At 45.0% G+C, this 13,328-nt stretch overlaps 1 protein-coding gene across 2 annotated transcripts in view; it reads right to left on the minus strand.

Annotated features, from left to right (window-relative positions):
- Positions 1-4,230: 4,230 nt before the first annotated feature.
- Positions 4,231-13,328, minus strand: part of MAP3K3 (mitogen-activated protein kinase kinase kinase 3) — a 40,536-nt gene continuing 31,438 nt past the window's right edge. For both annotated transcript variants that reach the window (XM_075775387.1, XM_075775386.1), the window contains exons 15-17: positions 13,075-13,204; positions 11,273-11,450; positions 4,231-8,849 (exon numbers count right to left, since the gene is read on the minus strand). In XM_075775387.1, coding sequence (XP_075631502.1) covers positions 8,621-8,849; positions 11,273-11,450; positions 13,075-13,204 — 537 coding nt within the window. In that variant the 3' untranslated portion in view covers positions 4,231-8,620. The remainder of the gene's footprint in view (positions 8,850-11,272; positions 11,451-13,074; positions 13,205-13,328) is intronic.

Below are 13,328 nucleotides of genomic sequence, written 5' to 3' on the forward strand. Positions count from 1 at the left end.
TGCTCTTTTCTGCACAGCGGGACAATCCGACACAAAACATTTTAACTATACTAGATGAGCTTGGGGTAGGAAAGGAAAAAAAAACACAGCTTTTTTTTTTTAAAAAAAAAGAACATTAAGCAAGAACAACGATGTTCCATTTCTCTCCTTCCTTTCTCCCAAAAATGGAAATTTGGGATTTTGTCTAAAGACAGGAGCACTCGCCATTCTCTATTAACTTCAAACTCTCATTGATGCAGCAGAAACGGAGGGAGTGTGCGCAAGCACAAGAGGTGTGAGATCTCCAACCTGCTCCATGATCCTTCGCCGATTACGAGAGCAGGAACCCACCAGGCCTTGTAACACCGAAATAGGCTGCAGCAGCCTGACCCAGGCACCGCAGTTCAGGGGAGGGAAGCGAATTTGATGAGAATCAGATTCACGTGGGGGAGAGAGAGACGGTCGATACGGCTGCGTTTCACAGAATGGCTGCTGCATGCACAGCAATGAACGGCAGGCTCCTGCTTCCCCGGTTAACATGCCGGGCTCTGTACACAGGGAAACCCTAGTGGTAACACACATGGGAAGATGTTTAAACACTTTGAAACGCATCAGGCAGATAAGATAAGCTCAAAGATGCAACCGCACAACCGACAGTGCACACTTCCCCAGGGTGTACCAGGAGAACTATAGAACCCCCAGCTTAAAATGTCTTCAACTGTGAGGTTTCTGTAAAAGAGATTTAAAAAAAAAAAAAAAAGAAAAGAAAAAAGCTCAAAACATGATCTCTCTGTCCCTAATGTTTAGCTAAAATCCAGCTGATTTTGTGATGAGAGCCTGGGACTGGAAACCTCCTTTCTGAACCACCCATGCCCTTAGCATGCCTTTTGGGCAACACACGCAAAAATCCTGTTTCTGAGCAGACATGGTGACTTCTTACTGCAACACCCTCGCTTCAAATCTCCGTCGTTAAGCCCCAGGGCCACCTTTTCTCATTCCAGCAGCCTCCCTTGACTGATGGTCTAAACCGGCAATCTGCATGCACGGAGTTACCAGGATTCAGGATGTTCAGACCCCACAGTTGGGGGTGAGATTTAACGACATAAACACTATACGAAGAGAAGGACCACAGGTTCTCAGCATAAACAGCTGCCAAACGTTACTACAGCTTTTTATTTGAAATATCTGAGTGGCCAGAAGCCAGCCATCAACTTTGCATGGTGGGGGAAGCATTCTGCACTCCCCCTGGTGAGGCTGAGCAGCACTGCACCGCGGCACCGCGCCGCGGCACCCCACGCCAGCCTGGGACAGGGATGGTTCAGAGCGATACGGAGACAGCAGCTATCCAGAGAGCTGCGTTCAGAGAGAAGCCTGCGGTATCTGGCAAGCAAAGCGAGAGCTAGGGAGGTAGGTACTGCCTACAGAGCTGCTCGAGGATGCTGCACGGAGCTTGCACCCCGCTGTGCTGAGATAAACTACTTGAAGTTCCTTTCAAGTCATGACCTGGTCCCTGTTGCAGCTTCTTTCTGCTGCTCCAGCCCCGGGAAAGCAGTGCAGCAGCTCCAGAGGAAAATATCCCCAGCAGAGGAACCAGAGAAGCAGCAAAAGCTGCAGCCAAAGCAGAGCATGCTGCAGCTCTCTTGGCCTCCAAGGTGACGCAGCGAGAGCTCAGGAACAGCGGCTTCAATAGCAGCGCAAGGGCTGTTGCAGGGTATTTCGGTGACTGCCGCAACCCTTAACCCGGCCCTTAATCTGAAGCACAGAGAGGCACACTGCCACCAGCACTCCCTCTCCTCCAAAGCACAGATCTGGTCTTGCCACCAAAGAAACGATACGACCGAGGAGCAACAAATAACCTTTATTTGTATTACACACACCACAACTTTCTTTTGCGTTTCCACACAAGCATGAGGCTTCCATTACCAGCCTGCCTTTTAGCTCAAGAAAGGACATTTTCCAGAGCCTAAAAGTTCAAGCCAACACATTCACGTAATAAGAACTGTTTTGGGAAAATAAAATCAGTAAGAATCCATATACATCCATACCATCCAGATGTCCAGTTCTGGACAAGATACAGAGCACTAGGCAGAGATCAACAACAGAAGAACAAGTGACATGACAGCTAACTGTGCCAGCATTTCCTGGATATAATGCAATACACCCACGCCCAAGCAATATTAAATCCAGAAGACGTCGTTCCTAGTTTAGACTTTACTATCCTAATCGAAAGAGCCACAGTAGTGTAGCATAGCCAACCTCTTCAGAGACTTTAAATCACATTTGCTTCAGAACTGGATTTAGAGAGGAAATGTACCTTAAGTCACCTTCCCCTGAGCCACACTGTGTATAACACAAATTATGAGAAATAAAAAAGTCAGTAGAGGTTTTTAGCTGCATTTCTTTTGTGCTTTGGTCACTGTTTTGTGGCGGGATCCTTTCCACCTTCAACCCCAGCCTCCAGACATTTCCCTCTCCCAGCCCCTGCTCGACCGCCTACGGACAGGCATGGTGAAGATTCAAGTCAGGACCACACACTCCGTATTTATGGAAACCAGAATCACTATAGAGCTACTTACTTTTGCGAGGGGCGAGAGGGAGGGGAGTCCAGGAGAAAACACGCCGTCACGTCACACAGGCCTAAGACGTGAACCTCGTGTTCATAAAGCAAATGTTACCACTGAACATACCGAGCGGAAAGGAGAACGAAGGTGTCAGCTTTGGAAGAACTCATGTAAAGGTAACTGAGAGTTTCTAAGTTGCTCCTTCGGCAGAGGCAGGATTTTCAGGTTCTAACACACACAAGGAAGGTGGCAGGAAGCAGTGGGAAGTGGTTATTTCTGGTTCCACAAGACTTTTTTGTTCTGGGACAACTTCACTTGTCTGGTTCTCATCTCTTCTGGAACAGCACACAAGCGCCACGCATGTATTTGTGTCACGTGCAGGGGTTTCTATTGCATCAGCTTGTTAACCCATTTATTCTTATTTGATCATATTTTACGTTTAACAAATATTTCAGTATTTAATCGCCATAGCAACCAACTATACCACGGCCTGGGAAAAGGCAACTACAGGGAAGGTTGTGGTTATGGCCCGGGGCAGCCAGCATCATCTCAAGGGACCATGGTGGCAACTGAACCACCGCTTAAGTGACTGTGACACTGCAGAGCAGGAGCTGCACGGACAGAGCAGTGCCAGGAAAAAAAATCAGCATTTCAGCAAGTAGCGTAGACAAATTTTATAGGAGTACTATTTCTGTCCTTTCCTAAGATAGCATGCTGGAAAAAAAATAGAGCCTGAAAATATTTGGAAATGTGGTTACCCATTCCCTTGCCCTACTCTGCGACAGGGAAACTCACCCTGTCCCGAATCCCTAGTAGGCTCAACGCAAGGCTATCCAGATTCCTCCACCACTGCTGGGAGGTTTCCACTCCGGAAGGGAGCTTGTGGTATCTCTCATTTGTCTGAAGTCCAGACACCTCACTTCTCCAAAGTTGTGCTTTCTAAAATGACAACACATTCAAACGAGAAACAATTCAGGAACCTTTAACTGTTTCCAGGTATTTAGAATAAACACATTTTTCAAGGAGCCGGAGCTTCACAAGCTAGAGCTGGAGTTCCCCGCTTAGCCAGCTCCTCTGGGGTATTCCCGGGAGCGGTCCCAGCTGAAGCAAAACACAGCAGGGGCTCAGACCTGCTCATACCAACCATCTCCTCCTGGCCTTTACCTACTGCCTTCTCCCCTCCTGATGACCATCTACCCTGTAAAGCACTGATGAATCAAGAACATTTACAGACCAAGGCCTGGAGTAAAGAACTGGCCACCACAGCAAAATCCCAATGCAAACCTCAGCTCCTGCTCTCCATCGGTAAGATCTCCACGCAAAGAGCCAATAAACCAGTCCAGCTACTCTCCTGCAAGGTGAAATAAAGAAGCTGCTATTTTTACACACTAACAAGAGGGATGGAGCCATTCTACCTCGCTCTTTTGACGAGTGGGAACGGATGAATGACCTTCCTCAGAGGCAGCCTCGCAGAGGACACACACTTACCTGATCCAAGAAGCAATGCCTCACAAATAGGATGCTTCTCCATCTGTCCTCAAGAATAAATTCCTGAAAGGAAAAATTTCCTCCTTTGGTTAAGGCCCTTGGTTAGAAGGAAAACTAGTTAACTGCCATCTTCCCTTATCTTGAGGCACCGTTTAACACAGGAAGTAAGAGACGCTGCACTGCAAACCACCACCAAAAAGGCTTTCATATAAATGATAATTTTATTGTAAATAAAACGATACATTGGCCTGGCTTTGCACTGCAAGCCCCCAGTCGGTATATATAGACTACTGGTTCAAGGTCTTCTGCACAATCCAGGTTAAAGCAATTTCTCCCTGCTCTGCACACTTTACGTCAGACAATAAAGTCCTTTCCTTCATTTCTGAACTGCACTTTAGGCACATCTGCCTTTTCCAACTGGGAAATTCAGAGCTGCTCAGTGAGATTTGCCCCTAAACAAGGCTGGAGTTTAAAGACCTAAAGCCCAAACTCCATTAAACCACAGAGGAGATGTATTTTTTTCTGAAAATGAAAGACAGACTGAATACTCCCAGCTCCTAGGGCAGGTACCAAGGTGACAGCCACAGGACTGTACGTATTCAAATATGTAAAACCTTTCCGGCCAGCAGCTATTAACCTAAGCACCAAACACTGGGACCCCTGTACAGCTCGAAGTATCTGGCCTTTGCCTACCAGAGAAAGCTTGTACAGCAGGGATGTATATATTTACTGAGGTTTCACAAATTATCCTGGCTCTCTGGGCACTTGGAAATAACATGTGTCACCTGAGCAGGTACTAATTTCCCTCTCGGTCAATTTGTTTTAGTAATTAATGGCAGTGGGAACTGTTTGGAGCATCTTCAAGTCCTTTGGAATATTACTCCAGAAATACGAAGAAAGAAAATCCACATTGCTGCAACCTACTGCCACTAGAATAGGCAAAGATCAGTTAACTGGAGAACAAGCAAATAACCTGGAATGCACAGAATCGTCACACCGAGACCAAAATGCCAATAGTTTGTTTCCTAACAAGCTCAGGGACAGCCAAATCCCCCATTCCCCCAAGTTCCTCTCCCATGGGAATGTCAGACATTTTGCTGCTCAGTTTCAACTGTTTCAGGATAACAGGACTCCGAGAAGGTATTTTTCTTCAAACGGAATATTCTCCATTTCTGCAGCGCCTTCCATCAAGGATCCCAATTCTCAATATTCACTATACATCCCTCCCTGGAAGGAACAGCAGAAAATGCAACATGACATTTGGAATGGACACAATAGCTTATTGTTAGCCTGGGACAACTCCTCCACTCTCCCCTAAATGAGTTTATTCCCAGTTTTTTCCAATTCTGCCAGGATAAAGAAGACAGATGTAATTCAATTTAAAGGTATAATTACATTTATGTCCACTTGAAACTTTTTTGCTGCCAGGGCTGTGTTAAGAGACTGTAGTCTAAGTGTTGGCCCCAAGCTTATTCACCGTAGCGGTGGACTTAGGAATCCAGATCTTCCTTTTCCATAATCAAGAGGGCCGTGAGGAAACAAAGAATGCATTTTGGCTTGGCTCTACTCGTTATAAACCATCAGCAAATTCTCTGCAAAACCAGCTGCTTTTTTTCCTTTTTAAATTCATAAAGGCGTCAAATTTATTTCCCATCCTCCCCCCTACCCCGTAACAGTCGAGTCGATATATATAAAAATCACCAAATATGATCTTTTACGATATAAATAAAAAAAAAAAAAGTATGAGGCATCACCGTTTACATGATGTAAAAAGAGCTAAAAAAGAGCGATATAAACTACATTCATAAAAGTGCATCTCCAAACATACAAGTAATGCTTTGGCTTGTTCCTGTGCCGAACGGGTGGCATTGGGTCAGGTACTGGGATACAAGAAGTCCAAGCTGGCACCCCATGTTCTCTGTCACTGTACAATCGCTATTTACTTCCATTAATACAGACTGGAATACACGTGTATACACAGAGGAGGCACATTTCAGCATAGGTGGTGGGAAGGACCAGAAGCTCTGGCGGGGAGAGGACTGAGCCCATCAGTCCACGATGCTCTTTGCTCTGCTCTGGAACAGCCTTCCATGACGCAAATGAGGTAAAAGCCACAACAGATCCTGAGGATTTAGTTGCTTTGAGACATTAAAAGTTACACCATTTCCTCACGCCCTATTCTCTCCCAAAACACGACGTGTGGGACAGCATGGAAAGACCACGGAAGAAGGTCTCAATTTGGTGCGGACAAGCCCAGGGTAGAGAGAAACCTACACAGACGGCACCACTGCACTCTTGGTTGCTGCTGCACGTCTGCAGGCTAAGCGTGATGAATAAAAGATTCCAATCTTTGGTATATTTAGGTGCTAGTTACAAGGCTTGAAGAGTGCTACGGGCCCCACAGGAGTGCTGACCACCCTACTTCTGTCATCAAGACTCCAGGAATGATTTCACATTCCCCTGCAGTATACACAGCCATTTACACCGCGGCAAAGTGGTGTAAAACGCTCCCTAAAACAGAATAGAAGTGTCGTGCCCTCGCTTCCCTTCGGTGTGACAGTGAAGTGCAGGCCAAAAATCAGGCCACGTGTCTTGACGATTTGGAGTCAAGTTCCAGGTTTGGAAAAGATCAATAGAAGTGCTCTCACTAGAATTAAATAAATTATGGAAGAAGGGCTTTCATAAAAGATATCCCCCTAAGTGCCTGCAACCTAAACAGTGCATCCTTGTAGTAGTGCAGGAGAGCCTGAAAGCAAAAGCAACACTAGCTTGCTTTCACTGATTACACACTGCTCTGAGTTTGGCACAGAAAAAACACTTCAGATCGTTAAACCCTTTCAGGGCTTTTGGTTGTTTGAGGTTTTTTAGGGTTCTTTTTTTCCTCTTTGAATTTGACACAGTATTTATCATGTAGTCAAGGAGCTTAGTTTCATTAAAACTTGCCTTATCCTGCTATTAGCATTCACTTACAAACTGTTAATCTGACTGCATTATGAAAGCAATTTTCAAGTTTTTATGTGGGAGAAGAGTGGAGCTATGTGGACCCTTAATACGGTTTCCAATACAAGAGCAGAACACCTTTAGCCTTGCTCTATAAAGCAGTATTTTAGCTAATAATACATTTGCTTTTCTCAGTTTCATTTCACACAGATAACTTATAATTACTCCACGAATCCCCAGCATTTAAAAACTGCTGGTCTTTTCTAAGTGAAATAAGGATTATTAGTGCCCAAACCAACATACAGTATTTGAGGCCAGGAACCCATCAGGAACTCAGTTCTCAGAGATGTGGTACCTTTCAAATGCAAAATCACTGGGATACATTTTGTTGGTACCTGTATGGGGATCTCCAGTTAATTTTCAGAAATATGCTAGCATTACAAATGTTCTCTCTGGTTCACTGTTTGACGTAACTCGTACAAAAGCTTATTTAAATAGGACCCTAATATTTTATGGAAACCTTAAATGAACACTTGCACACCTGTAAAACAAAACACACACACTGAAGGGTTAGGCTTGATTCTAACTTACTGTGCACAAGTAAAACTCATGTCCAGCAAATTCTCCCTGTGAAAAACTCAACTTTCCATTAGGCCAGATCCTCAAAGAAACACATAAGCTTTTACTGGAGTAAATTCCTGGGCACCAGATGAACTATCTTTGGTTTAAGGGATGGTAAGAAGTCACCAGCCAAAAAGGTGCAACAGAAAGCTGTTCCGCAGAACTCCCTTCCAGAAGGGTTTTGTTTAGACCCAGCATCCCAGGGAGATGAAGCAGGAGCACAGATTTGTTGGCTATGAGGACACAAACTAACCGACACTATCTTAATGCTAGGACAGATCAAGCCTTGGAAATCAAGCTCTGGGTTTTCTAATGTCAGTAGGAGAGCCTGTATCTCAGGCCCTGGAGTGATTGCATTCTGCTGAAACTTTTCTGATTATCCTGACAGTTAGCTAGAAAGACCTCCCTCACCCCCACCCCAAAATCCATGGTAACATTATAAAATAACACTATTCACATACTTTTGAATCAATATTTTCTGAACACCTTCAGATGCTGAATACTTAAGAAGAAAAATATATAATTATATAGCGAGCGCGTGCTCAATGACACATGGCTTTTTGCTGGATTCATGTACTATAGATGCCTCTAAAGCCCTAGCAGAGTCTGGAAAACAGTGACCCACACATAGAGAGCTGGTCTGGATGGCTGTTGCACATTTCTGTTCTGAAGAGTGTAGCTCTTCCAGTTCCCACTTTGGTTCAGATTTCTTCTATGTTCAACCAGTGAGATGCTCCTTAGATTCCCATTCTTGGACCTGCAGAAAACATGCAGCCAGCTGCAATTTCACATCAAGGTAACTAGGGCAAAAATGCAGCTCTGTTTGGACAGCTGTCGGTAGAATAAACATTAGTCCAGCAAACAAAGGTATCAGGCACAAGAGCAGACCCTAGGTTCCTTGGCATAATTTCCCCAAAGGACTAGGACAGCTGAGTTGGCATTTTGAAGATGCAGCACCACAACGGGCAGTTGCAACTAGACCAGACGGGGCACTGAAAGCCCAGCAGGAGCTACTTAGCAAGGGAGGTAATTCAGTACTGGAGCTGTGCAAACTGATGTCTGAGCAGCTCTTCAGCAGAGGGCCTGTGCCTGGCTTCCACAAAGATCTGCTTTAGAAAGTCCCGGCAATGTTCTGATATGTGAGAGGGGAGCTGGGGGTTGGTTGGTTGGGTGGCGATTTTGAAAATGGCTGCCATGGCTTCGTACTCTGCCCAGGGTGGTTTCTCTGTCAGCATTTCCACAACAGTACAACCGAGGCTCCTGGAAAAGCAGACAGAAATGAAAAAAAAAGTGAGAATTGACTCACACAATAATGCACAGTGTTCAGAGAGAACTTCCAAGCAGCCAACATCAAGGTACAGCTCTGAAAACAGCTATAAAATGGCTTTGTGCTCAGCAAACCCCATGTGTGCAGATTCTGAGCCAGACCTGCCAACGTCACTGCTTTTACTACTGTCAGGCTAGCAGTAAAGCGCTGAGACAGGGAGGCTGCTTTCCACTGTGGTTCTTGCTGCACTGAGAGCTGTGAAGCACCATCTGTCCAGCTCTCCTTCGCTCAGACGCCGCTCTCAGGAAGTATTTGCATTAACAACAGGGGACAAGAGGTGCACACGGGATGTCCCTGAAGGCAACGTTTGACCTCAGTGGTATTTCGGGTGCTGCTGCTGATACGTGTCAAAGGCACTTGCTGAGTTGCAAGGCAGAAAACATACTTTTCAAACAAGGTCCAGTGAATCAGAGCTGGTCGACCCAACAGAGCCATTTCAGCAAAATCCCTTTTCAGTGCACAGCCTCAGAATGCCCATGTGGGAACCGCCCCCCCCCCCCCCAATATCTCCATTTCACAAGAAACCAAGCATCGCAGACAGTCAAGAAATAATTAAAGTCTTACGAGCTCCAAACTGAGAAGGCAGTAAGTTAAAACGCCAGTAGGCAGATGCATCATTATGTTAAGGCAAAACTCCTAGTAAAGTTAACAGGGCTCTGCAGGCTAATTCAAGGCAAGAACGTGATTATGGGGACGGACACAGCCGAGCCACCTTTCTGAAGCAAGCCTGACACTGATACTTTCACTACTTTCTGTAGTACTGTAGTGATTAGGTTTTGTTCAAAAAGGATTAATTGCTTCCTCCAGGACACAGATTAAGCAAAAGCAGTTAGTGAACTTCTAATATCCAGTCCTGTGTTTTGATCACATCGTTCCATTAAAAAGGCAAAATTGTCTGTTCTGCCTTTAGACTAAACCTTCTTTTGAAGTGAAAAGCAAAGAAAAGACATTTTCAGAGGCAGACTTGCATCAATTGCCAAGACAAGGAAGGAAAGGAATTAAATCCAGCGAATATGCAAGAAATGACTTCTTGACAAGGTTTAAAATCCAACGTGAAAATTTTACACTGGTTTCCAGCCATTTAAGACTTACTAGAAGAGAGTACAGAAAATGCAAACCATGTGTGCTGAAGTGCTGGGGGTTTACTCAAGAGCAAGCAGGGATATATTATTGTTTAGACTGATTTATACCGTTTAAGCAGATCCGGTTTCTTTAAGATATTCAGCAAACAGCAGGAATGTTTTTCATGTCAAGTCACTCCAGCAATAACAAATAGCTCACATATTCTGCTATTTAGGAAAAAGAAAATTGGAGAGGGGCCTGCAGCAGTGGCGGAAAGCCAGGTGGCTAGATTTGTTACGTCTTTGAGCCTTTCGGCCATACGCATCCACCCTGGGACTAACGCTGCACTGGAAAATTCTGACCCCCCTAAATAATGATCAGGATTGTAGGAACTGGAGCGCAGCCAACGGCAGCGTCTCTTTGATGGGAATGGACCGATGTCAGCACCAAGAGGAAATCCACAACTGCATCAACCCAGGGGGAAGGGCACGTGCTCCATTCTCTCCCCAAGCATCCCAACTGGGAGAGTGTGCAGAACTTAACTCTTTGTGTACGAGAAACATTTCAGCTGTGTTTCCACTCACTGCTTGTACAGGAAACTGCACAGGCTTTGCATTACTGTGGAGACACAAACACACCTTTTGTTGTGGTCGTTTAATTTAGTTTATCATCCCACCTTTTCAGGCCTCCAAAACTAACATTTTGACACAGGACTGTTTTCTTTTTCTTTTTTTTTTTTCCTCCCGATAGAGACTGTTTCTTGGCTATGCCAATAATAGCATGGCTACAGTTTCCAGTCATGCATACTTCAGATCACCTCTGATCTGACCTGCATCTTCTATGTTATTCCAGGTTTGGGCATCTTTCCTTTAAAGCTTTGTCAACATACTCCAATTCTATTCTTTTAATTTCCACAGTGTTATAAGCATATCTCTCATTTTATAACAAAATGAATGGATGCTCCCTAAACAACCTTCATTCTCTCTTATAAGGCATGTAAGAAGGATGGAAACCTCAAACGAAAAAGTCAGAAAATAGAAAATCAGCTATCAGGTTGAGGGAGGAACAACTAGAAATTGTTCCTGAAAAACTAAAGGAGCAGCTGTGTGTTGACATTGCAAAGCACAACCTGCAGCAGGTCATGTCTTGAGTTCAAATCAACTACTTCAGTTCACCTTAAACTTTTGATCCAGACAAAATCTGATTTTGGATATTTGGCTGAGAGAAGGTGTATGTCTTATCTTGCTCCAGAAAAGCTGTAAATTGATCTATGGACAGAAAGTTAAAGCCTCACCATACGTCAGCTTTTCTTCCATAGCCTTCTCCGCTGATCACCTCCGGGCTCATCCAATATGGCGTGCCAGTGACAGAGCAGATGCCTGTTCCAGACATACAGATTGTCTGCAGCCGTTTGCTGGCCCCAAAGTCCCCAAGCTTCACATTCCCAGCAGAGTCACGGAGAATATTGGCTCCTGGACAAAACCCAAAGATTTGAGACAGCTTTTTTCATGCAATCCAGCTGTTGGATCCGCAGCCTACAGAGCTGATATCCAACCCAGAAATACCCATGCTCATGGTATGGCTTTTTCCCCATTAAGCCTCAGGTGACCTGCTAAACATCATTTCTTTATTTCAGGCTGTAGACAAGCCAATTGCTAATGGCTGCAAATGGGAAAAACTTCAGGGGAAAAACACAAGGAAGTGAAGGGGGAAGGGAAACAAGAGCTGAGTCAGCACTGTCATTGTTACACTGCCTGTAAACAGCCTATGCAGGGCCCCCAGGCCAACGGCTGAGACAGTACATAGCTGTGTAGAAAAGGATTTTATTGGGATGCTGCTTTGGTGAGTATAATCATTGCTTTCTGGTCAGCTGGGTAACAGATGTAGCTAATTAAACCACTTCGAACTCCTACAATAAACAAGTCAATCTCCACTTTACTCGGTCAGAGGTCCTGAACATGAAGCACCAGGGAAAAAAGCAAACTTCAGAGCTTAGTTTCTATGTGGACACAAACTAAGGCTTAGACACGAAAAACAATTCTTCCTCCAAAGCCGCAACAAGATCAAGAACCCCGTATTGCCATTATCTGGTATGTGCCTATGTGAACTCCTTTGGTCCTCAAATAAAATGCACTTGTGCTGGGACATGCTTTATCATTTCACTTCCCCACTGGAAGAGCTGAATTCAGAATAACAAGTCTGTCCACCCAGCACCTTGGAGACAAGTTAACAGTTTGGCTTAGAAGATGGGTGCAAACTAGTGACTAACCCACCAGGTAGGAAATCATTTGGTAAAGAGCACCACATGAGCAGCATACAAGGTGTTATTCAGGAATCAGCAGCTCATTTCCCTTTGCCAGCCTAGAGGGGATGCAATGAAGATTTATAGGCAGGAACAAGAGGATATTTTTCCTGCAGCAAGCAACCCTCCTGGTCCCTCTAGAGCACAGAAAAATGTGTGTGGTGTCTGCCACATATGTTGACATTAACTCTTAAGGAGACTGGCTGGCTCCATGGGGTTATATTGGGAAGAGGAAGATTAAGGACTAATCCCAGAGGCTCTACATGGAAGATTAGCGGTCTTACAGAGAGGAGGCAGGATGGTCACAAGAGCCTGAGGTAAGCAGGACTGTCGAGAGCAGGCATGGAGCTCTTATGGCAAATTGGTATGCCTACCACCTGAAAAACGGTACTTTGGCCAAGCAGAGATGAAATCAGATGGGAATCCATAGGGAAATGAGTGTGTCTTGGGTGGCAGTAAAAGGCAGGCGGCAACTCAGCCTCATTTTGCTGGGGTATGACAGAAAGATGAGGAGTTACAGAGGAGTGTTCCTAAGAATTAGAGGCTTCCAGTCTTCCTTGCTATAATCAACTGCCATGCTGTCAGGTCCTGTAGAGGGAAGAGCCCAACCTCCCTTACCCAGCCCTCAACACAACCTTCCCTAAGGCCTACACAGGGATATAAGACCAAAAAGGGATAACTGAGCAAAGCAATGTTCAGAAGCCCCAGCCACGATACTGAATTCTTAACGCTTGGTTTCTTTTTCAGAGTTCCTTTAGCTCGTGGTCTATACATAAATCACCAACTGATCTTACCTTTAATGTCCCTGTGCACAATCATGTTGCTGTGAAGGTACGAGACTCCCTCGAGAATCTGGCGAGTGTATTTCCGGGTTACATTTTCCGTGAGAGCACCATACGCCTTCAGCTGGTCTTTCACTGATCCCTGCACCAAAAGCAAACAGAAGGGATTGGCAAAGAAATGACAAACCACAAATCTTGCGGTCTCCATTCAATTGCCATGAGCTGTGACTGTGTTATACACCCAACAGCACAGTAATGAATTCTGG

Source organism: Balearica regulorum, chromosome 24 (assembly GCF_011004875.1).
Source record: "Balearica regulorum gibbericeps isolate bBalReg1 chromosome 24, bBalReg1.pri, whole genome shotgun sequence".
In the NCBI taxonomy this organism is placed as follows: Eukaryota; Metazoa; Chordata; class Aves; order Gruiformes; family Gruidae; genus Balearica; species Balearica regulorum.